We start from the raw sequence: 26,391 nt of genomic DNA on the forward strand, positions 1-26,391 counted from the left end.
ATTTCAAGGACCTTATAGTCTAACAAAAAAGATGAAGAAAAATTTTTAAACTCTATTCCAGCGACTTGGGAGGCTGAGGCAGGAGGATTGCAACTACAAAGCCAGCCTCAATAACTCAGCGAGACCCTGACTTAACTTAGTGAGACCCTGTCTCAAAATTAAAAAAATAAAAGGGGCTGGTGCTATAACTTAGTGGTAGAGTGCCCCTGGGTTCAAACCCCAGGACCTAAAAATAAATAGATAGATAGATAGATAGATAGATAGATAGATAGATAGATAGATACATAGATAGATAGATAGATAGATAGATAGATAAAATAGGGGCTGGAGGTATAGTTTAGGGATTGCATGCTCGAGGGCCTGGGCTTGAGTCCCAACACATATATAAATACATAAAGTAAATTTCAAGAGGGACAGGAAAGTTATCTAAAGCAGAGACATCAGGAGCTCTACACTCAGCCAGGTGAGGAAGAGGGAGAATACAGCATATTCCAGAAACGAAAGTCCAGTGGAGTTCTGTAATACAGGTAAGAGACAAGACTGGAGAAGAGTCAGGGCAGGTAGTCTGGAGTTGACGGCAAAGGCTAGCAGAATTCTTCAGCAGGAGAGTGACAGGGTCAGAGTTGCATCTCCTCCTTCCCTTCCTCTTTTTTGTGGTGCTGGGATAACACCCAGGACACTTGCTGGGCAAGTGTTCTAACATTGAGCTCCACCCCATCCAGGAGTATATTTCTGAAATGTTCATTCCTTTCTGAAAACAGTCTAGGGCAGTGCTACTCCATCAACATGGGGTCCAAGGACCAATGCTTATCTATGAGTTATTTGTCACTAGTTCAAAACAAGGTTAAGGGCGAGAGGTTGTGGCTCAATGGCAGAGCACTTGCCTAGCATGTGTGAGGCTCTGGGTTCAATCCTCAGTACCACATACAAATAAATAAATAATAAAAGTACATTGACAACTAAAAAAAAAAATATATATATATATAAAAGACAAAGTTAAATATAAAAAACAGAGTAGACACTCAGAAATGCTTAAGACAATGGCCCAACAAAACAGCAACATTCAAGCTTGTGATCCATGAGCTCATTTTGTTGAACAGGACAATGACAAGTTTGTATGTTGTCAACTCAAGTGAGGAATCACATGTGGCTCAAGCTGCATATTAGTCATGTGGAGCAAGACCATGTATCAGTGTGTAATTGACTGTAAATCTTTTAAAAATGGATCTTGAAGGGCTGGAGTTGTGGCTCAATGGTAGAGCACTTGCCAAGTATGCGTGAAACACTGGGTTCGATCTTTGGCACCACATAAAAATAAGTAAATAAAATAAAGAAACTGTGTCCATCTACAACTTAAAAAAAAAAAATGGATCCTGAACTAGAGCGTGAGAGAAGCCCTGATCTCAAGAGCCATTTCAGGGGGCTGTGGTGGTGGCTCAGTGGTAGAGCACTTGCCCAGCATGTGTGAGCCACTGGGTTTGTTCCTCAGCACCACATAAAAATAAACAAAAATATTATGTCCATCTGCAATTAAAAAAAAGAAGAAGGAAAGAAAAAGAGCCATTTCAGGGGGTCAGTACTGAAATCCAGAAGCCCAGGAAAGCTGTTGGAAGAAATGGTCCAGAGGAAACCTGAACTGAAGCAGCGATGTAGGGATGGACAGATGGGCTCAGAGTAAGAAGGCGGTCAAATTAGCCAGACTCGGTGCCTTCAGGATGTGGGCAATCAAGAAGAATCTTTCTGTGAATCCTGACTTTCATGAGGCTCTTCATACCGCTGTTTTATATCTTGCCATTATTTTTAGTCAGGATTCACAAAAAGATTCTAAATTCATAGCCATTTTCTCTGAGTGCCTTTGAATAAGCATAATGACAAATTAATGAAATACAGAAAACTAAGCACCCCGGTGGTTAACACTGTGCACCGCGGGGAATTCAGATTGTGAAGAAAGAAAACACAACCTGAGCCAAGTCTCCACTCTCCCCCTGAAATGAAATCATGCGGTCAGGAGGCAAATCTAGTTCAGAAAGGGGCAGCTGGAGCCCCAGAACCCCCAAGCCCTTTTAGGAGAAAAGAAAGAAAACCCTCAAGGGACTTGTTCATTGCCTGCCCCAGCTGTACACAACACAAAGCCTCCTTCCGCCAATTGATGCAGATATTAAACCAGGCCTTCTACCAAAAGGAAAAGTGATAAATAGAGGGTTGGGAGGAAATCAGGTGGAAATAAATCAATGATGCTAACCTCAAAACCCACTGCCTTCCTCGGCGCTCTATTTCACACCCCAACCCATATCAGAAGACAAATCAGTCAGCAAGAGCTGTGGACAGCCGCTACCTGGAAAATGAGGACTCATCCAGCAGTGGCTACATGTCTGAGAAAACCTATCTTACACCATTCCAGAGCTGAGAAGGCAGGTGGCTCCATGAGGCGTGGCATTTCTATTGCTCCAAAGCAGGCTCCTACATTTCCCATGTTGAAAAAACAGAAATCCTTCAACCTCCACGCTGCCCAGATTTGAGCAACAAGAGTCAGCAGGAGACAGGTCTAATGGCTTTGGGAAACCACAAAATAATCACCAAGTACATAATTTCTCTCAAGAAGGGTGCTTGATGGTTTTTAAGTTGCCACCCATTATCATACCAAGATTTCAGTGATTAGCAGTCCAGAGTTGCAGAGACTGGCCTCAAACTCATGATCCTCCTGCCTCAGCCTCCCAAGAAGTCTACAGTTTGACTGGCAAATATAAATATGGAGCTCAGTACCTATCAATAATCTCCCACAACTTTAAAACACAGTATTATTGTATATTCATTTGCTTTTGGTATTTCATTCTCTGAGGTCTTTCTCCTCAATTACAATGTCTTGTAGGGCAATTCTTTCAACACCTTCACCATATCGCCTTGCATGCTTGTAAGTCATTGATTTGAAAAAGTTAAAAAAAAGACAAAAAGAAAGAAAAAATATACACACACATACACCTGGTAAGTTTTGCAATTTCTGTGATGTGATGCATTCCAAAGGCTCAAGCTATGAAATGAATTACTAAATTTGAAGATCAGTTACTAACTAATAATAAATAGCATTTACTGAGCACTTACTATTTGCCAAGCAAGGGTATATTATCTTGTACATTCTATACAACAATCCTGTAAGGCAGGTGATACTATTATTATTTCCATTCTACAGGTAAGTAACCTGTGTGGGCACAAATACCCACAGTCAATATAAAGCAGAGCCAGCCAGTCATGGTGGTACACACCTGCAATCCCAGGGTCTTGGGAGGCTGAGACAGGAGGATTGCAAGTTCAAAGCCAGCCACAGCAACTTAGCAAGGCAGTAAGCAACTTGGTGAGACCCTGTCTCAAAAAATGAGGGCTGGGGCTGTAGCTCATTTGTAAGTGTGTAGCTCTCACTCTTGCCTAGCATATGTGAGACCCTGGGTTTGATCCTCAGCACCACATAAAAATAAATAAATAAAATAAAAGTAGTGTGTCCATCTACAATTAATTTTTAAAAAATTAATAATATAAATAAATAATGAAGTGGGCTAGGGATGTGGCTCAGTAGTTAAGCGCCCCTGGGTTCAATCCTGGAACCAAAAAAAAAAAAAGGAGCCAACATCTGAACTCAGGGAGAAGGATAAAAGAATCTACATTTGTAGCTAGTAGACTGCTTCATCATACAGAAAAAAAAAGTAAGATTAAATAATGGAACAAGGAAAAAGCCTCTCAAGGAACATTGCTCTTATTAATTTAATTGGACTGTTGTCTTTTATTAAACTGACCAACATCCTAGAAACACAGTCACCAGTGGACACCTATCCTGGCTGGTCCAGGGTCTTTATTAGGAAGGCAAAAAACCCTAGTTTCAAAAGCTGTATCTTTTTTACCATCTTAAAAGTGAAGAGGAGGGCTGGGGATGTGGCTCAGTGGTAGAGCGCTTACCTAGCATGCATGAGGTCCTGGATTCAATTCCCAGCAGGGGGGGGAGGGCATGAGAATAAGAAAAGATAAGGTGACCCGTCCCTGTTCTTTTATTGGCTACAGTATTTGGATTTGAGAACAAGTAGAAGAGATGAAACTATAGACTATCTGAGCTGGCACAAGATCCCATCCACCCAAAGACCCAAAAGGATTCAGGTGAATTCTAAGCCACGCCTCTGTTTTAATCCGAACCAAAGAACCATCATGAGCAGTCAGAGCAGCAGCCCAATACAGAGCAGCTGGAGGATGGTTCCATTTCCCCTGGCCAAAGCAGGTAGGCTAGGATGCCCCCTGACTCAGCTAATCTCCCACCCCAACTTCCTCTTCCCTTTCTGCCATGCAGAAAGTTCTGGGACCAAGCCAGAGCCAAATAACCTGTTGGGAGGGAAGTCACTGTCTACTCCCTTTCATGTCATGCACCCACAATGACCAAATGTTTTCCATCAGGCACCCAGCCCAGGCAAAGCCAGGTCCTGTGGCTTTAAAATGAAAAGCAGTGCTTTCTTCTGACTCTGAAGTGGATCTTGGAGACAGATCCTCAAGTTTTGACAACTGAGTAAGTTAAACTCATCTAAAGGGACAGATCCAATCCTCAAAGTCCAAATCTTCACCCTTTTCCAACTATTCGTCACTCTCTCTCTCTTTAGAAATCTCAAAAACATCCACCAACCTACTTATTAAAACAAGACTAACTGCCTTACTTCAGGATTATAGGTTTCGTGACAAAACTGGTCTTATAAATGCACTCAAAGTTCTATTATCATCTAATTACAATTTCTATACAGCTATATAATAATGTGCGTGTTGTGGAAGCCAAAAAGAAAAAAAAAGAAGCTTTAATTACTTTTGTACCTACCATTAAAACAAGCAGAAACAGGACAACCTTCCATAAAGAATTTTTAAAAGAGAGAAAAAGAGAAGGATGCTGGAATCCCTTTACTTAGTGGTTTCCCATAGCTTCAATGAAGGTGAGAGGAGCCAGAGAAGATGCAGGCTGAACATATATGGTCATCCCCAGACTTTCTTACTATATAAAGGAGAAATTAATAAAAGAAGAAAAAAAGAAATACCACACAGCATTTTCTTTCCCCACCATAATTTTTCAATTTTCTTTAGAGAAATGCCAGCCAATAACTAATTAGAACCATATCCTTTGTTATCCCAATGGGAAGAAGTACACAAATGGTTTTAAAGAGCAAATGTTAATGAGAACTTTAAAAAAATGTAATCTGTAACTTTGGTTCCCTTCACTGTAAAAGAAAATTCCCTTCTTTAAAGCTATTTTTATGGTTGGTGAAATAGCATGAACAGAGCCCATCAAAAAAAAAGTTAAGTGTTCACCTACCCAGTGCCCTGAACTGGGGCTGCCCTGGCTTTTCACTGTTCTTAGGGTGAAATTAGCATCACAAACTCACAGATTTCTATGCACCCCATTTTAAACAAGAGAGACAAAAACTCAGTTACAAAAGAGGAATTTGTTTTACATCTCTTTGGTTTCAAGGAAGAAAAATAATTCCTTTCAAAGTGAATACACAGCTTTTGCAATTTCCAAGAGTATGTTTTTCATAAGAAACACAGCTGGAGCCTTTTTACCTGGTATACATCACTACGAATAAGAATGTTTCTGGGATCAGATCTTGAGCTGCCTATTCACCAATATCCAGAGGCAGAAACCACCTCCTTGAAAACTAGTCTGGTTTTGAACAACAAAGTAAATTCTAGGATATGAGTCAGAAAAACTCTGAGAAAAAAATAAATTTAGGGGGGTGAGAAATATAGCTCAGTGGTAGAACACATATTTAGCACATACAAGACTCCCAGGTTTGATTCCCAGCTAAACAAACAAAAATCTTTAAATAAAAATTTTAAGATGCTAACACATCACAGTTTAGGTACCTCCACACTATAAACTATATTTTCAAATGGGATCTCCATGTTCTCCAGATGCTTCATCCTGATGAAATTCAGCAGGTCCAGGCTAGGGCCACAGAACCTTCTCCCCGCCCCCCCCCCATATAAAGGGACTAGCAGCTAGGGTAGAGAGAATCAAACATGGCCTATGTCATATCAAATATACCCATTTTTTTTTGGGGGGGGGAGCTTTAAGATTTCCAAAACATCTCAATGTATTCCATATTTTTACTATCCAACAATTTTATTTTCCCTTTTGTAAAAAACATAACAATAGACCTAGCTATGTAATATTTACCATTCCTTGTTTGTATTCAAAAGCCAGAAATCATTTATATTCCCCAATGAGGATATTATTTTAAACAGACTTCAGTCTACAACAGAAACTTGCTAGAACAATAAAAGTATTTTTTGATAAATCACTTTCTGAGCATTATTTCTCCCCAAAACAGTCATATACACAACCAAAGAAAACAAAGGATTCTCATATTTTGAAGCAAAAAGTACTAGCCATGCATATTCACACCCTATCAAGCATATAAATCAAATATGGGCAAAATAACCTAAAAAGTGGTCAAAAATGTGAAGTCTTGCTTCTCTGTGGTTAGTGAACCCATGTTTTTCCAATGTCAAATTTGCAAACTGCATTTGTTAAACTGTATTTCATACTTTAAATCTCAAGTCTGTACCTTAACACTGCTTTGGGATGGAAGATTTACTCGAGACATTTGGGGTCACAGTACAAGCCTTTTGCTCTCACTAAATCTAAATCATGCTTCTCAACAAGATTCTGTACACACATAAAAGAAACACATGGCATGCGTTACCATCCTCCCTAGAGGAAACTAAACGCCCCAGAATAGTCTCCCTCCTGTCCACCCCATAAACTGAGATTCTCCTCAGAAAGGGAAGGAGTGGGAATCCCTCTGCATCAGACACACTAATTAAGCAAGAGCACTCCAAAACTTTTTCTGTTACCATTCATTACAAAATGTCCTGAATTTGTTTTATTGAAATGGACATCTTCATCCAACAGATACACACAGGAACCCAAACTAATTCCAACAGCAAACTGGGAGGAACTAGAAGTTGACAGCAAAGTATGTATCTCCTGGAATCCTAGTTATCCCAGTCAAGCTGCATCTATGGGATCAGTTCTTCATTTAATTCCAAGTAGCCAAAACAACAGTGGCCCACCAAGAAACTAAGGGATCTGCAAGGACGGGACTGCTCCTGGGCCTGGAGATAGCTGGACAGCCAGACAATGAAAAGCTCCCCGGAGGCCACTAATTCAGCCCCGGGAAAGGGGGGAAAGTAGGGAAAAGGCAAGAGAAGAAAGCTCCCTTCTCACCCAAAACCACGGTTAGTGGCCGTCTCCCTGGGGCGATTAGTGGCCTGACCCCAGAATCGGCCTCCAGGTCCCTAGTGCTTTGGGAGGGGGCCCCAGGAAGGCAGGTTTCTCTGGAATAGAAAGGAAACTTCCTGGTTTGGGCATTATGGGTAGGGGGCTAGCGCTCTCCCCAACCCATTACAGGTATCCACCAGGAGTTAAGTGGTTGGGGGAAGGCCCCCTCCCTGCACTAATAGAAAGAGGTGGGGGGAAGTCACTGGGTAGCGACCCTAGAGAATAATCACCCTTTCGCGAGACTCCCAAAATGTGAGAAGGGGTCACAGTTTAAGCCAGGGTCCAGGGGGCTAAGGGGTGTCAAAACTTCCCATCGCGGGAGCAGCCTGACACTGGCACCTAAGAGTTGCCGCCAGCGCCCCAACCTAGGATCGGGGTGCGAGCTCAGATAGGGATAAGAGAGGAGGTGCGTGCCAAGATGGAGAAGGAGGGCAAGGGGACAGCAGAGTAGGGGCGGCGAGGACCGGGCTCCAGGGAGCGCGGGGGCTTCGAGGCCGGGGGCGCCAACAGGCCCGCGCCGCTCACCTTCCTGTGCTTCTCCTTGTAGGGCAGCGCCAACCACGGCATGTCCCGCACGAAGTCCTGCCACTGCCTCTGGTCCTGGTCCGAAGACACGAAGACGATCTCCAGGCGGCGCCGCGGTTCGGGTTCCGCGGCCGCTCCGGCCCCCGGCCCCGGCCCAGCCCCGGCCCCTGGCCCGGCCGCCGCGTCCCCCCGCAGGCGGCCGTAGAAGGCGGCCAGGCTGGCGCTGAGCTGCGCGCAGGGGGCGCTCAGGCTACAGCCGAAGTACAGCCCGAGCAGGGAGATGCCGTGGGCGCCAAGCGAGTGCACGTCCACCTCCTCGCCGCCGCCGGTCACCAGCTTCTCGCCAAGCAGTTCTTCCAGGAAGCCCGACATCCTGGCCCACCGCAGCCCCAGCACGCGGGCGGCGGGCGGGTAGACGGCTGCTACCCGGCTCCCTCGGTCCGCGCGGCGGGCGGGCGGAGGCGGTGGCAAAGGCGGCTGGCGCGGGTGAGGAGAGCTCCGCCCACCGGTCCGCCCACGCCACGCCCCTCCAGCCCACGCTCGCCACGCCCCCTCCGTGGCTGACCCAGGCTGCGGGGCACACTAGGCACAGTCTACCCAGGCTGGTCCCCAGCAGCTGGCGCCCAGGCGCCCCAGCAAGAGGTCGCGGGCTTACAGCGCGTGGCCAAAGAAATCTGACCCGAAACGCTCCACCTTGACCTCAGTGCCTTGGGCCTAAGTGAAGACAGGAGAAGGGTCTGCTGAGCCGGAGCTTTCTGAGGCTGCAAACCAATATCGAACTGGACTTGGCCGCACTTTTGCCGGTATATCCTCTTCCCTCCCAATTCTAAGTTCTCTCCAGACTTCTCCAAAGGTGTCTCCCTCCCCGTCACCCTGTTCTGTACCCACTCCTTGTTCCTCCACCTCCTTCTCCTATCTCCCCACACAAAGCTTAACCCTAAGGGCACTTAGGACCCACTAACCTCTCATAAAACTTAAAGGATTTAGTGTCTTTGCCACACAATATCACTTTATCAGGCTAAGTCTTGCTCGGCAGTTATTTCTCTGTGTATATTTTGTATTCTCTATTATAACTGGACTAGAGGACACCATGTCTTCTATTTCTTGTGTGCCTGTGAAGTACGAGGCACACAAGAAAAAGAATTCATAAATACTAGTGAATTGATTGCAAGTCGTAGTGTGGGATTTCAGTCCACAGGTCGCTGAGACCATGTCCCATCAGCGAAAGGCTCTCTTCCATCTCCACAAACATGCAACAGATGCCGATCGCAGCATCTCTAAATCAATGCTGGCAGCTCTCCTGATTGGCTTCAAAACTTATATAAAGTCTGTTGATGGCTGAGAAACATTCTAAGGAATTTTTTCCTCAAATGGCAAATGTTCACGGATGTTTAGGGAGAAAGTTTTTCTCACCACTTTTTAAATTGGTTCATTATAGTGGCACATACTAATGGGATATGTTGTCGCATATTTGTACATGCACACATTACACAATATAACAAATTGGCCAATATAACTCCCCTCCACTTTCCCCCTCTGGCCCATCTTCCACCCCTTGGTCACCTTCCTCTACTGATCTTTAGGGTGAAACTTTATTAAACAGGTGGTCTGTTTAATAAAGTCTCCCAGGCTCCCAACCACCTCTACCCACAAACATGACAAAAATGTATTCCATGCCCACCCGCCAAAGAGGGCTTTGGTGTGACAGCAAAAGGAAACACACACACACACACACACACACACACACACACACACACACACACACACAAATAATAAACTATCAGCCCTCCAGTGCTTTTAAAGTTATTTCTTGGGTATCTACCGCCATCTAATGGAAAGAGCGAGAAAAGAAAAAGTTCTACCAGCCCCAAGGTATGAAAAATGTTGCTGGGCAGGACCAAGCAGAACTCTTGTTGTTTACAAAGGTCCCCTCCCTGTCCCCTCACACGCAAACACGCACACATTCACACACACATCATAGCAGGTCTCAACAGGATATCATTTAAACCTCCCAACTTAACTGCAAGCTTTGACCCAAACATAAACTTTCGAGCCCTAAAGTTCTCAAATTTGTGAACAGTAGAATAAGGAATTATATAGATTATCAGCGCAGTGAAATATTATCACATAAACAATTAAGAAAGTGGAGATGTAGGACAACACCAGCCCAGCAATTTTTACAACTTACATATACTTTCTTAGTAACCACCTAAAGACTGCTCATAAGCTGGATCTTTAGACTGAGGACAGCCTTTAAGCAGGCAAGATCCCTATGACAAACGCAAATTTCATGTTAATTCTTAGGAAAAGTGTTATGCTTAAAATTCTGATACAAAGGCAGTATCATAATAGAACACACAGAAAACAACATTTTTAAATGAAAACATTTTAAACATAATAAAAGAATATATATTAAGTTTTCAAGTATCTTTTAAAATCCTTTTTTAAAAAAATTCTGTAAATGGGTTGAATGCTTTCTTCTCATCCAGCTCATATCTGAAATGCCCCTGGGTGGGTAGGTACATGGGTTAGGCATGACCCAAAGCATGTTAGACTGAAATTCCTACACTCTGACATTTTTACATGACACTAAAAAAAAAGTAAAGGTAAGCATTTACTTCCAATGGAAACCAAAAGACAAAGTATTTGGAGTGGAGGTAATGAATTGGAATTTGGGGGATTGCAAATTTGGGGAAATAGTGAAGTCATTATTAAAGTCCTTAACTTTGGTATCCTAGGTGCAAGCCTGGTATAAAGAGGCAGTTTGTTCAGCATTTTACTTTTATTATTTTACAGGAAAGCACTTTCCACTGGAGTGTTTCCAAACCAGCATCTGGCACCTGGAAAAGTGAGAGTTCGAACATACTGCACATGAAATATAAATAAAATTTGGGGAATTGTTGGTGCAGCAGGCCTTGGTTAGAAGCCAAATATCGCAGCTGCCTTTTAAAGGAGTGTCGAAAGAGGGGATTTGCAATGGAAATCAATCCAAAATCATAATTCTAGTGGGTGTTTGTTATAAGAAGAAGCCTAAGGAGACTCATTTGGCTCCCTATAAAGAATTAGCCAATGTCCTTTGGCCTGCGGAAAGCACTACTCTCTCTGCTGATGCAGTATAAGAGAGCCACTTAAAGAGATTGTCCCTACTGGTATTTAGCTAGTTGCGCTACAAAAAATTGAATGGTGAATATGCTATTCTTTTTAAAAGTATGTATTAAGGAACTACAATATACATGATATTATTAGGGTTTTTCTTTTCTTTTCTCTTTCTTTTTTTTTTTTTTTTTTTTTGTACTAGAGATTGAACTCAGTGGCACCTAACCACTGAGCAAAATCCCCAGCCCTTTTTAATTTTTATTTTGAGACACAGCCTCACTAAATTGCTGAGGCTGGCTTTGAACTTGTGATCCTCCTACCTCAGCCTCCTGAGCCACTGGAATTACAGGCATGCACCACCACACCAGCAAGAAAGAGATTTCTTATAAGGATTTGACTCATTATGTTATGGAGGGTGAGATGTCCCAAGACCTTCAGTCAGTCAGCTGGAGAGCCAGAAGAGCCAATGAACTCTAGACTGAGTTCAAAGGCCTGAGAGTCATGAAAGCCAATGGTGGAAGCTCTAGTCAGACTTCAAATCCAAAGGCAGGACATCCCACTCCAAAACAGTAAAAAGCAGAGAGAATAAGTTTTCCCATCCTTATCCTTTTTGTTCTATTCAGATTTCATGGATTGAATGAGACATACCCAGACTGGGGTGAGCAATGTGGTTTACTTGGTCTAGGAATTCAAAATATTAATCTCATCCATAAACATCCTCACTGTCACACACAGAATAAAGATTAGCTAAATATCTGGGTACTCCTAGCCCAGTCATATTGACATAAAATTTACCATTACAAGTGTGCCCCTTGTAAACTCAACACCCATATGTATTTGTTTAAACCATACCTCCAAATAATCTCCATAATTTCCAAATAAAGATAATAACAAAGTCATATTCTATCTAATATGATAAAACTACTCTACATGCAACCAAAAATATATTAACCTCTTCCCATAAAAAAGAGAGAGGGTTGTGGCTCAGGGGCTGGGGTTGTGGCTCAGCAATAGAGCGCTTGCCTAGCATGTGCCAGGCCCTGGGTTAGATCCTCAGCACCACATAAAAATAAATAAACAAAATAAAGGTATTGTGTCCAACTATAACTAAAAAATAAATATTTTAAAAAAGAGAAATTCCTTGAGTGATATTTAAAGTATATATATATATATATATATATATATATATATATATATATATATTTATATTGGTTTGTGTGTGTGTATGTGTATGGTTAGCACTGGGGATTGAATCCATAGGTGCTCTTCCACTGAACTACACACCAAGCCCTATTTATTTACAGATAGGGTCTGACTAAGTTGCTCTCAATCTCACTAAATTGCCAGGACTGGCCTTGAATTTACAATCTTCCTGCCTCAGCCTCCTGCTGGAAGGCTAGCCAGAATTATAAGCATGTATCATTATGCCTAGCTTAAAGATATTTTCTTTTTCTTTTTATTTATTTTTATGTGGTGCTCACACATACTAGGCAAGCACTCTGCCACTGAGCTACAGCTCCAACCCTTAAAACCAATACATTTTATGTTACATAATAAAGTAATGACAGAGAAAGAAGAAACAAAAATATTTTAAACACACACACAAACATAATAAAATAAAGAAGAAACATCCATGATAATTACAGTTCTTGTTTCTCTTAACTGATCATATGATGGCTGGTATTTATAGCCACCATCTTCATTACCCAATTTCTATTCCCTTTGCCTTCAAAAAGCACTTCAGCTGGCTGGGTCTTTACCTGGTGGAAGGACCCAAATCTTCATTCCCAAAAGGTCTGGGCCATTAATAGTCTTGTCTAGATTGGATCACTGTTTACCACTGACCTTAATCACAGGGCATGGTAATACCAAGAAACACCCTAAGGGATCTTCTGCATTCCAGACATCCTCTTCCTTTCAGCTACTATTGGGTATTGGTCCAATTTCAGGAACAATCACCCAGCCAGCACAATAACTCCCTTACTTACTTGCCTGTTGACTCAGAGTTGCCACGGGTCCAAAGAAGCCATGCAGAAGTCATAATTTCAAGTTTGGTGGAGATAGTTGAACCTCCTGGTAGAATCACTCCTCCTGGAACTAAGACCTGTAGGCCAGCAGAGCACAAAATTGTGGGAACAAGAAGCAAAATGTAGCTGGAGAGTTAGCTCAGTGGTATGGCACTTGCCTAGTATGTGCCAGGCTCTAGGTTCAATCCCTAATACCAAAAACAAGTAAAATTAACATTAAAAAAATTTTTAAAGGGGCTGGGATTGTGGCTCAGTGGTCAAGCGCTCGCCTAGCACAGGTAGGATCCGAATTCGATCCTCAGCACCATATAAAATAAAGGCATTGTGTTGTGTCCATCTACACCTAAAAAAAATAAATATTAAAAAAATTTTTAAAGACCTACTTTTGCTAGTGCATCATTAAGGGTAATTGTGAGTGCTGGCATTCCCATTTTCACCTTGGGCCCATGAATCCTGGCAATAGGAGAAAGACTATCATATATTAGATGCCGACTCAGAGCATATACATCCTTCTACATTGAACTGCAAGCTATTGCTTCCTATCTGGCGATGTAACTATGTCTTCAAAAGGTCATTTCACTGCCTATCAAACCCAGCAGCTTTAGGATTGTGGGAACATTGTGAGACCAGTGAATTCCATGAGTACAGGCCTGTTGCCACACTTTTGCAGTGAAAAGTACCTCGGTCAGAAGCTATGCTGTGTGGAATACCATGATGATGAATAAAATGTTCTTTAAGTCCATGGCTGGTAGTTTTGGCAGAAGCATTGCATGCAAGAAAGTGTGTTTATTCTAATAAGGACAAAATGCCACCCCTTCATGATAGAAATAGCCCAGTGTCACAAATCTGCCTCCAGGAAGCTGGCTGATCACTTGGGGGAATGATTCCATTTGGGGGCCTTAGTGTCAGTCTCTGCTGCAGTGGCCACAGGCAGGTAAGCCTTGATGAAAGAAGTCCATGTTCCTGAACCATGCATGGTCTTTCTCCCTGCCACCATGGCCACTTTGTTCACGAGCCTGCTGGATGTTCTGGGGTGGCTGGGAGAACAGGCTAATTGGTATCCAGAGAACAGGTTATCTTATCCACTTGATAAAAATCTTCTGCTGAGGTCATCCTCTGGTGAGTATTCACATAGAACATCAATTATTTCTTCTTCCTCTTTTTCCTCTTTCTCTTCCCCTCCCCCTCACCCCCTCCTCCTCCTTCCTCTTCTCCTCCCCCTCCCCTTCCCTTTCCCTTCCCCTTCCTCTTCTTCTTATTCTTCCCAGAAGTCCATCCACATATCTCTCCCCCAAATTTCCTTGTCACCAATTTTCTGATCATGCACCTTCCATGTCCCTGACCACACCACTGGCTTCGGTTCATGAGAGGTATATAAGCACACATCGGGTCAAAGCTCCTTCCAAGCAACTGGTGCGTTGCTTGAAATCCTGCTCACCAGGAGACTTCCCCTTTACCACCCTGCTTCAGAAATGTCCCAGAAAAGGGCTTTAGTGCAGCAGCTATCTACTTTTGGGGGACAGGACTTATTGTTGTGTAAGCCTAACTTTATAACTTGATGAGTCAAATAACATCTCAAATAACAAACAGCGCAGGCAGCAGCACGATAACTAGATGGCCTATGGCTAAGTGTCAGTTTCTACTAAGGCCCAGTATCTGTTTCACAAAAGAAGAGGTGTTATGCATAGCAGATGGAAGGGCTTTCTTCCCAAATCCTAAGGAACCCACACCGAAATTCTTTTTTTTTAATATTTATTTTTTAGTTGTAGTTGGACACAATATCTTTATTTTATTAATTTATTTATTTTTATGTGGTGCTGAGGATTGAACCCAGGGCCTCACACATGCTAGGTGAGTGAATTCTTATAGGGTTCTATCCAGTGCTTCAAATAGCACCCCATCACTATCACTAACACCTCAAGTACCATTGATATGCAGATCCTGTGACCCAAATGGTAGAGCAGCTTGCACAGAGGCCTGAACCTCTTGCAGAGCCTTCTCTTTTTCTGGGTTCCACTCAAAACTAGCAGCTTGGGAAGCCAAGCATGATGGCCCATGTCTGAAATTTCAGTAACTCAGGAGGCTGAGTCAGGACTAGCACAAGTTCAAGGCCAGCCTCAGCAACTTAGCAAGATCTTGTCTCAAAATCAAAAAATAAAAAGGGCTGGGGATGTAGCTCAGTGGCAAAGCACCCCTGGGTTAAATCCCCAGTACTAAACAAACAAACAAACAAACATACAAACAAACAAAAAACCCAAGAATTCTAGCAGCTTGGTGCAGCTTGGTGCACAGTGGTAGAGCATATACTTAGCATGACAGATGACCTGGACTCAAACCCCAGCACCCACACAAAACAAAACAAAACTAGCAGCTTTTTAGGTCACTTGGTAAATAGAAATAACACGCTGAAAAGAAGAAAATGTTGCCTCTAAATATCTGGGCACCCCATGGCCCAGTCAAAGGGACACATAAAATTAACCATCACATACAATAATATGGAATATCCCAAAGATGAAGTACAAGAGAAAATAAGGTGGAAAATAGGCAGGATGAACTAAACTATTATTTATAATTTTTTTCCTGTGCTGGGGATCGAACCTAGTGCCTTACACATGCTAAGCAAGGGTTCTCCTACTGAGCTATCCCTCCAGTCCCTACTTGAAATTTTTTTTAAACACTCTTTATTTATTTATTAATTAGTTAGTTATTGGCGGACACAACATCTTTGTTTGTATGCGGTGCTGAGGATCGAACCTGGGCCGCACGCATGGCAGGCGAGCGCGCTACCGCTTGAGCCACATCCCCAGCCCCTTGAAATTTTTTTTTAAGAAGAGAAAAACATACACAAACCAATATAATGCTTATATATGCATGAAATATATCTGGAAAGACGTTTTAGAAGAAGTAACAGGTTGCTTGGGAAAGGGAACGGAAAGACTAGGAATAGATGTGAGAAAAATATGCAAGGTATTATTCTAGTCCAAGAAGAAAACAGTTTTGAATTTTTGATTAAGAACTTATTCAAAGGATAAGAAACTATAAATGGAGAAAGAATTTTTAAATATTATTTTATTTTATTTTTTTGGCAATGCTGGGGATCAAACCCAGGGCCTTACTCATGTGAGTCAGGCACTCTACCACAGAGCCACATCCTCAGCCCATGCAAAAGAAATATTTAAACTTTGGCAGGACATCTCAAAATGAAAGAGAAAAAAGGGGGCTGGGGATGTGGCTCAACTGGTAGCGCACTCGCCTGGCATGCGTGCGGCCCGGGTTCGATCCTCAGCACCACATATCAACAAAGATGTTGTGTCCGCCGAGAACTAAAAAAGATAAATATTAAAAAAAAAAAAAAGAAAGAGAAAAAAAAATGTCTCTCACACATATACAAAATCAATTCCATTATAACCACCCTGTTAATATAAAATGAACCTTCTGATGATAAAAGTTTTCCAAATCCACATAAATAATTGATTCAACAATATTGTAATAACTTTTAATTTAAAAATTAGCCCATTTAATTGGAGTTCCCTGTAAAAGATTTTACCTGTAGATTAATACTATATTACAGGTTTTGCATCTGTTTTTTCTTTTCCTTTTAAAAAAACCTGGACTTCTGGGCTGAGGGTGTAGCTCATTTGTTTAGCATGCACAAGGCCCTGGGCTTAATCCAAGAACCACAAAAAAGTGGGGGGGTGGGCTGCTTTTTTGTGGGTGATTCACTGATGAAGGAAATTGCTTGATAAGAGAGGTAAGTGAAGAGAATATGGAAGTGAGATTTGATGAGGGTCCAAATGAAAGAAGGGAAAGCAGCTTTTTTGGTAAATAGGAATAACACACTGAAAAGAAGAATATGTTGCCTCTAAATATCTGGGCACCTCCTCCTCCTTGATTATAGCAAAAGTGTGGTGTTTTCTTTCTTTCTTTTTTTCAGTAACTTGACTAGAACTTAGGAAAGTCAAGATTAATGCTCTTTTGTGTGTGGGGGGTGGGTACTAGGAATTGAACCCAGGGGTTTTCTATCATTGAGCTATATCCCCAGCCCTTTTTATTTTTTTATTTTGAGACAAGGTCTCGCTAAGTTGCTTAGGACCTTGCTAAGTTGCTAAAGATGGCCTCAAACTTGTGATCCTTCTGCCTCAGCTTCCTGAGTTGCTGGGATTACAGACCTGCACCAGCACACCTGCCTATTGGGTTCTTTTTTACCTTTATTTATTTATTTTTATTAATTTATATGTGGTGCTGAGAATCAAATCCAGTGCCTCACACATGCCAGGTAAGTGCACTACCACTGAGCCACAGCCAAGCCCCTGGCTATTGTTTTTTGATTTTCCATTTCATCATGTAGCAAAACAGGTGACTATGGTCTGCAGTTTTTGTTTATTCTATCTCATTTGTGGTGCTGGAGATGGAACCCAGAGCCTCATACATATCACACAAACACTACTCCACGGAGCTACACCCAGTGGTTTCTAATTCTTAAAGTCCCTAACTCTTCTTTGACTTTTTTGTCATATGTGCAAGATGGTAGGGGAAAAAAACCATTATGCATATTTCCATTTCATGCCAATGCTTTTCATATCAAATTTGAGGGTCACAGCTTATAGCCCTGATGGACATCACTGTGACTTTATTGCAGATACAGCCAAAATAAATTATATTTATATGATCCACTAACCAAATCTGTAGTGGGTCCCGACAACCCACTAGACAGCCAGGCTGTTTGCTACATTTCCAACAGCTTTTGGTAAACAAAGCTAAACCAACAGCACAAGAGATAGTAAGCAAATCTGGGTCGTGAGTATGGAGAGTACATAAAACTTCCAAACAATTATGGTGTAGAGGAAATCTGCTCCAGAATATTAGACCACCCACCAGAAACAGGCTAGAACCTGAGGATCTGTCACTGGAAATTGTTCTCACCATGGCTACCATAGGTCAGCATCAAAAACAATTAAGACATCATAGGGGCAAATTTTCTAACATTTTACACTTGACTAAAGGCACAAGTCAAGGAAGGACATCATGGAAAGAAATGACAGAGGGCTCAGCTGGTAGAGTGCTTGCCTTGCATGCACAGGCCCTGGGTTCAATCCCTAACACCACAAAAGAAAAAAAAAAAAGAAGAAGAAAGAAATGACAGAGTCAGAAAGTCCAAACCTGCTCTCAAACACTTAAGACTACGAGGTATCAAGAATGCTTTTGATTCATCACTTCCAGGTCCAAATGAGAATATCAAAAGCAGACAACTGGGAATGGAAATGTTCCAGTGAGAACTAAACTTGGACGAAAGCAAGTGCTTCTTCCTGGGCACAAGTTGTAAAAGCAACACATGGAGTTTAGATTTCATCCTGGCACAGAGAAGAATTCTGAGTAGCAGACACAATCACATTTATGTGTTGAAAGATGCTCCTGTGGATGGTTTGGAGAAGAGCAAGGTAGGAGGCAAGAAGACCAATTAAGAGGCTATTAAACTGGACACAGTGGTGCTTGCCAGTAAATCCCAGCTACTCTGGAGGCTGAGGCAGGAGGATAGCAATTTGAGGCCAGCCTCAGCAACTTAGTGAGACCCTGTCTCAAAATTAAAAACTAAAATGGGTTGGGGATGTAGCTAAGTGGAAGAGCACCCCTGGGTTCAATCCCCAGCACCACACACTTAAAAAAAAAAAGTATTACTATTAATTAGGAAGTGATGGGACTTACACTACTGCAATGGCAATGAGTATGAGAAGGAAGGAAGGAGTCTAGGAAGACTTTTTTTTTTTTTTGGTACCAGCGATTGAACCCAGGGGCACTTAACCACTGAGCCATATCCCCAGCCCTTCTTTAAATTCTTTAATTTAGAGACAGGTTCTCACTAGGTTGCTTACAGCCTTGCTAAATTGCTGGGGCTGGGTTTGAACCTGTGATCCTCCGGCCTCAGTCTCCTGAGCTTCTGGGATTACAGAAGTGTGTCATCATGCCTGGCTTAGAAAGACTTTTTGAGTGGATGAAAGTACCGTTCACCCAGATGAGAAACAGGAAGAACAGGGTTGAGGAGTGAAATATGTTCTAGTTCAGGTCCATCTGCACCCACAGCTCCATAAGCACTTCTACTTATGTGTGAGAATAAAAGCCACATCCACATAGGCACATCCTCTGTCTGCTTCTCAAACCCGCTCCCCTCCCCGTGCTGGGGAGTATGTTTCTGGGGTTTGAGTTTGTTACTAACTGCCCCCTGATGGGTTCAGGCCATTCCTAGCTTTCTGAGACCTCCTCCTCCCCAAGGGCATTTCCTGCCACCCTCCCAATGGGTGCTGCCTCCTGAGACCTCAGAAAACCTACCTTGGGCCTAAGTCTTTGGCCTTGATGAGGGGTGGAGGGACAGAGAGATGGAAGAATGTAAGGATGGGAGTTTTCCCCTAAAACCCAGGCTGGCTGCAGTACACAGAGTCCTGGTCCTACCTTCGATCCTACAAACTCTTCTCACAAGAGGCAGCAATGCCTGAGACCCAATGCTGCTGGGCTGAGCAGAGGCTCACCTGCTTGTGTTCCTTGAGGATGGACAGGGCTCTCAAGTCACCAGTGGCTCAAATGTGGCTATCTGAAAAAGTTATAACAAAATACACATATGCACTCCATCTATGTATAAGTATAATAAATCAAAGTACACTCTACTGACACGCATATCTACATGGTGGGGTATAACTGGGGCTTGAACTCAGCGATCAGGGACACTTGATCACTGAGCCACATCCCCAGCACCCCCTTTATTTTTTGTGTTTTATTTAGAGACAAGGTCTCACTGAGTTGCTTAGTGCCTTACTTTTGCTGAGGCTGGCTCTGAACTCACGATCCTCCTGCCTCAGCCTTCTGAGCCACTGGGATTACAGGCATGTGCCACCTCGCCCAGCTCTGTCATGCGTATCGAAAAAGAACAATTTTTTTTTTTAAATCACAGAACTTTCAATCAGTAGCACTGCAAAACAAACAAAAAACCTATCAGAATTACACTTGCCCTGCCTTTGTCAGGGCCACAGAAAAGAAGCATTCTGGTCATGCTACTCCTAGAAAAGCTCATTCTCAACTGGAGGACTTCCAGGCCTTTCTAATTCAAAAACAAGTATCAATGGTGGTGCACACCCATAATTCCAGTGACTTGGAAGTTTGAAACAGGAGGATTGCAAGTTCAAGGCCAAGCTTTGCAATTTAGCAAGGCCCTAAATGATTTAGCAAGACCCTGACTCAAAATAAAAAGGGCTAGGGACTTAGCTCAGTGGTTAAGCATCCCAGATTCAATCCCCAAAACCAACAATAATAATAATAATAATAATAATAATAATAATTAATATTAGGACCCAGAAAGCTCTGGGTTTGGGGAGAATGGTAAATGAGAAAGAGGAATCACTGATGACTTTGAGCTTAGAGGGTAAAGCAGAGACAAAAGTCTGCCTCTGCCCAGGCCTTCCATGAGCAAGTACTCCTGAGCCCCCTCACCCAACAGAATCAAGCTCCAAATCTGTTCCCATGTGCCAGGACATGGCAGTCTGTACTATCATAGTGCTAATCCTGGACTTAAGAATCTGAGTTGCTCAGACATAGCAAATGCCTAGTAGGGTCTGTGACCCCCTGCCCCCACAATAAATTGGCCTAAACCCTTGAACATCAGCCCTTTGAGCAAGTCAAACTTAACTTTCAGGACAGAGATGAAACTGGCAGTGTGCTACCTCTCTGTTCTTTTCTGACCTTCTGCCACAGCCTGAGGGATCCTGACACCAATATGTGCTCTAGGGTCAGTTAGATGAGCAGCTAGTCACCATCTCAGTGAAGCTCCGAGTAGTGTGACTACTTCAGTGAGAGTCATCATGGATAATGATACAGAACAGTGGTCCTTAAGCAGCAGCAAGCATCACCTGGGAAATATAGCTTTTCACACTCTCCCCAGGCCTGAATCAGAAACTCTGTGCCCAGAAATCAAGATTCTTTTTCTTCTCCTTCTTTTACAATGGAAATTGTTCATGTTTATTGGGAACTTATTGAGGCACTGTTCCAAGCACTTTGCAAAATCTCACAATGACCTAGTGCCTGCAGGTGCTTCTGAGGCTCACTTAAAGCTGAGAGCCCCAATGTACAGTGATGGTACTGGGACCTTCCTGGACTGAGCCTTCCTGGGTCCAGCAAGTCCAGCCCCTACCAAGCCATGAATACACATAGGTTATGCTGATTCATGAGCTTAACTGTGAAAGATAGAGGGGGGCAAGCACAGTGCCTCAGAGCTGCACATTCGAGCGCTTGTCCAAAGGCTGGTGGGTGCCATTAGTCAACTACTGCCCATTGAACTCCAAGACTCTATGGTTGGAGGCCTGACACCCTCTGCCTTACTTAATTATTCTGCAGTCAGCAATGTGATGTGTCCATCTGTCACTATGTACCCGACAACAAATATCCTTTTCTGGGGAAGTGACTTCTGAGAGAAAAGCCAAGAGCCACTCCACCCATTCATGTAAGAATTTGCAACTCTCTGGTCTCCATCTCTACCAGGCAGTGTCTTCTCATCTCTGAGCCCAGGACAAGGAGTTCCCAAAGTACGGCAGTACTGGCTGACAGCAGGGGCTCATTAAATCCCAACTATTTCTTCCCTGGTGCCCCAGAGACCCTTCAAGTAAGGACATTTCACTTGCTGGCACAACTATCTCATATATATCTGTGATGCTATCAGGCTATGTGCTATCCAGCCCTCTTGAGTCCTTGATGAAAACTGTTTTGTGAGGCCTTCTGAACAGATGTACCGCTGTTTACTTAGAGGAGCCCTTAATGTTTTTTTTGGGGGGGAGGGCGGGTACCAGGGACTGAACTCAGGGGCACTTGACCTCTAAGCACACCCCCTGCCCTATTTTGTATTTTATTTAGACACAGGGTCTCACTGAGTTGATTAGCTCCTTGCTTTTGCTGAGGCTGGCTTTGAACTCGAAATCCTCTTGCCTCAGCCTCCCGAGATGCTGGGATTACAGGTGTGCGCCACCTCGACCAGCTCCTTGATGTTTTTTTGACCAACATCTTCTAAGAGTCCCTGGGCCAGGCACCCAGGTGCCTGTTACAGTATTGCCTCAGGCCAGATACAAGATGTATGCTTAAAAGTCCCAGAGGGGTCATGTGTTGTCCATACAAGGGATCCAAAATGATGGCACGCAAGATGTGAGGCTTCCTGGGAGTGAGAACTCCTCTTTACTCTCCATCTGAAATGTTTGGCATTTCCTAAGATTTTCTTGGATGCCACCAGGAATTCATTGCCCACTTTTCTGCCTCATTATCCTTCATTTACCGATTTCCTCAAATAAAGAGAAAGTGTTCTTGGTTCTCAAAATTTGCCTGTAGTGCCTCACAGGCTGGTTAATATTCAGCGACAGTAGCAACCAAATGGCCCTGACTTATAGCATTTGTCCATTTCTATGGTGTAAATATTCCTATCATGGCTGATTTAAAACTACCAACATCAGTTCACTGGTTATAGCATTGGGAAGAAATGCACAGCAGTACCTTATTCTATGGCATTTTCTTTCTTTCTTTTTTTAAAAAAACATTTATTTAGCTTTTTTTTTTCTTTTTATCTGATGCTGGGGATCGAACCCAGTGTCTCACACTTGCTAGGCAAGTGCTCTATCACTGAGCCACAACCCCAGCCCTCATTCTATGGCATTTCTACCATACAGCTATAATAGATGTAAATAACCTTACTAGATAATAGTAAAATATTCAGAAATTGATGAGTTTTAATATACATTACCAGTTTTTAATATATTTTAATTGTAAATATATATATTTTAATTTTGAATAATGGCTGTGCTTCACAACCAGTTCAAAAATTCCTGAGAATCATGCCCAAGTAGGGGCAGCCTCTGTTCAGGGGTGGTGCCTGACCCATCTTTCTTTCCTAACCAGTCCATCCAGGACTGCAGGGCTTCTGGTAGCCTTATGTTAAAACTAGCACTCTGCCTTATATGACCACATGTGACAGGCAGTGTAAGATTGCAGCGACCTCCCTTTTTTTTTCTTTTGGTATAGGGGATTGAACCCAGAGGCACTTTACCATTGAACTACACTACAGCCCTAGATCATTTTATTTCTTATTTTGAGGTAGGGTCTCCCTAAGTTTCTTAGGGCCTCACTAAGTTGCAGAGGCTGGCTTTGAACTTGCAGTCCTCCTGCCTCAGCCTCCTGAGTTCCTGGGATTCCAGGTATGCGCCATTGTGCCTGGCTATAGGTACTCCTGATTCCTAAACATTCTTGAATTTTTACCTCTGACCTCCACTCCTCACGTGAGCATGAAGTTGTCCAGGTGTTGCTGGTGTTTACACTCACCTTCTAGGAGGACCGAATTACCTTCTCCTTCCATGACTTTCTTAGCTACCACATATGTATCCCCAGCTCCTAGTTGTCTGCTTTTTTTTTTTTAAAGAGAGAAAGAGAGAGAGAGAGAGAGAGAGAGAGAGAGAGAGAGAGAGAGAGAGAGAATTTTTTAATATTTATTTTTTAGTTTTTGGTGGACACAACATCTTTGTTGGTATGTGGTGCTGAGGATCGAACCCAGGCCACACGCATGCCAGGCGAGCGCGCTACCACTTGTCCCACATCCCCAGCCCCGAGTCTGCTTTTTTTTTTTTTTTTTTTTTTTTGAGGATTGATCAAGACTCTTTAAATACAGGATCACTTGTTCAGTACCCACTACCATCTGCAATAAATCCCTTAGCTACTCAGCATCTATTAGACCATACCTGCTTCCAGGAACAGGACCATCAACCCATCTCCCTGTTATCAAAGCCATACAGGACTCAAATCCACATGCAACACACAGCACTTCTCACCTTGGGCTTCCTCATTCCATTCCAATTTGTGCTGTTTCTTTACTTCTGGGCTCCAGCAGCCAGCACCTAAGAGGACTGGGTAGATCAGTTGGGGTCTCACAGGCATAAGCAGGCCTCCTCTTAGTTTAGCACACTAAGAGTGATAGGTCATCAACTTGGCATCGCCTGACTCTTCTGTTTCCCTCACTGTGAACCCAACTCATCTTCAACTGTCCTCTGTCCTCTGACCTGCTTAGATGCTGTTTTTTTTTTTTAAGTTGTACACAATACTTTTATTTTGTCTATTTATTTTTATGTGGTGCTGAGGATCGAACCCAGGGCCTTGCACGTGCTAGATGAGTGCTCTACCACTGAACCACAACCCAAAACCTAGATGCTGTTTTTTTTTTTTTTTAATTTTTTTGTTGTAGTTGTAGATGGGCACAATATCTTTATTTTTATTTATATATTTTTATGTGATACTGAGGTTCGAACCCAGGGCCTCATACATGTGAGGCAAGTGCTTTACCACTGAGCTACAACTACTGCCCTTAGATGCTGTTTTAATCCTGCATCCTTGTGACCAAAAGAGACAACCTGGGGTGGAGAACCAAGCTGTAACTTAAGTGCTGTTGGACTTCCAAGGATGCCATGGCTAGATAAGGTCCCCAGTCTGCTGACACAGGTTCAGCCCAGGGAAACAGACATGGAAAACCACTTCTTACTTTCAGAGTGTACTTGAGCGGGGGTGGGGTTCAAGTTTTCCATCATGTAAAATCTATTTCACCTTTTGGAAGGAGATGGGAGAGGGTGACAGCAGATCAATATCTGTTTGTTTGCTCACTATCTATTATCAGGGCCAATGATTTTCCATACAAGGTTCCCTATCTCACGCACCTTTGACACACAGAATTTCTCTGCCTGATGACATGATCCTCCACAACCTTTTGAGGTTTGACTATTGCTCTCTGACTGGTTCCATAGATTAGCTCTTTAGACCACTTATTGGTTCCCAAGGCTTCGTTGCCTGGGAGTCTGTCTCAACTTCTCTCACTTCTAACTTTGGCTCTTAAGATCTTAGCATGAGAGGGCTGGACACAGCTCAGTGCTAGAATGCTTGTCTAGCATGTGCAAAGACCTGGGTTCAAGCCCCAGTAACTTAAAAAAAAATCTTAGCATAAATCAGAGTCCTAGGCACCTCCATCATCTGGAAGGACAGGGTGGTGGACAGGGTGTGTCAAGTTAGAAGTGCCTATCAGAAATGTTTGGTTCTTGCCAGGTGTAGGAGTATATGCCTGCCATCCCAGCTAATACGGAGGCTGAGTCAGGAGGATGGCCAAGTTCAAAGCCAGCCTGGGTAACTTAGTGAGACCCTTGTCTCAAAATAAAAAAATAAAAGGACTGGGTATGTAGCTTAGTGGTAGAATCCCACTGGGTTTAATCCCTACTATGTTGGGGGGGGCGATTCTTATGTCCACAAGGAAAAAATGAAGTTGGACATAAAGGTTTCATAGTTGCTGATGCATTGGAAGTAGTAGTATAGATGCCATGGGTGTGGACAAGGCTGCCCAGGAGCACAAGGAGCACCAGAGGAAAGGGTCAGGCAGGGGTATCTGCAATGAAGTCTGAGAAGAGCAGCTGGAGAGGCTGCGGTGAAACTAGGAGAGAGGGGCTCCATTAGAAACTTCTAAGGAGGGAGGGGGTCACTGTGTCATATGCAGTTGAGAAATCTAGCAAAATGAGGCCTGAATTAGATTTGACAACTGGGGACTCACTGGGGATCTCGGGAATAGTTTATTAGGTAGTAGGTAGCCTGGTGGGCGAAGAAGCAGGGGGAATCACATGTCCATTAAGTTTGGCAATTTAGAGAATTTTGGACATCAAAGAAGCATATCTTTGGGCTGGGATTGTGGCTCAGAGGTAGAGTGCTCACCTAGCATGGGTAGAACCCGGGTTCAATTCTCAGCACCACATAAAAAATAAAATAAAGACATTGTGTTGTGTCCATCTACAAAAAAAAAAAAAAAGATATACTCTCTCTCTCTCTCTCTCTAAAAAAAAAAAAAAAAAAGAAGAAGAAGCATATCTGGGCTGGGGTTGTGACTCAGAGGTAGATCGCTCGCCTAGCACGTGTGAGGCACTGGGTTCGATCCTCAGCACCACATAAAAAATAAATAAATAAAGGTATTGTGTCCAACTACAATTTAAAAAAAAAGTTAAAAAAAAAGCATTTCTGCCCATATTGCTCCCCACCCTGTTTCCACGCATGTTTCTTAGTCAAGAAATCCAAATAAGTTGCTAGTCTAGAGCTGGGGGTGTAGTTTAGTGGTAGAGTGTTTACCTAGCATGTGAGAGGCCTGAGAGTCCAACCCGGGTTTGTGAAAACACACACACACACACACACAGTCTATATGTAGAGATCATTTTGGGATCTTAAAAACTACTGCAGAATTTTTTTTTTGGTGGCGGGGCTTGTGTTCAGTGCTTTCTCACAGTTTACCTTTAGCTAATGAATTTGCAAGCTGGTAAATACTTGAATTGGTTCAACCTAACATAAACTTGGCTTTTTAATGGTCCAACTGGCAACTGGCTGGAGTGCGCAGCAGCCACAGCTTCACTTGAC

At 43.0% G+C, this 26,391-nt stretch overlaps 1 protein-coding gene across 1 annotated transcript in view; it reads right to left on the reverse strand.

Annotated features, from left to right (window-relative positions):
- Nxn (nucleoredoxin) overlaps window positions 1-8,311 on the reverse strand; it is a 149,673-nt gene extending 141,362 nt beyond the window's left edge. Inside the window, exon 1 of the mRNA XM_026388790.2 lies at window positions 7,826-8,311. Coding sequence (XP_026244575.1) covers window positions 7,826-8,197 — 372 coding nt within the window. The 5' untranslated portion in view covers window positions 8,198-8,311. The remainder of the gene's footprint in view (window positions 1-7,825) is intronic.
- Between the last annotated feature and the right edge of the window lie 18,080 nt (window positions 8,312-26,391).

This window comes from Urocitellus parryii, chromosome 7 (assembly GCF_045843805.1).
Source record: "Urocitellus parryii isolate mUroPar1 chromosome 7, mUroPar1.hap1, whole genome shotgun sequence".
In the NCBI taxonomy this organism is placed as follows: Eukaryota; Metazoa; Chordata; class Mammalia; order Rodentia; family Sciuridae; genus Urocitellus; species Urocitellus parryii.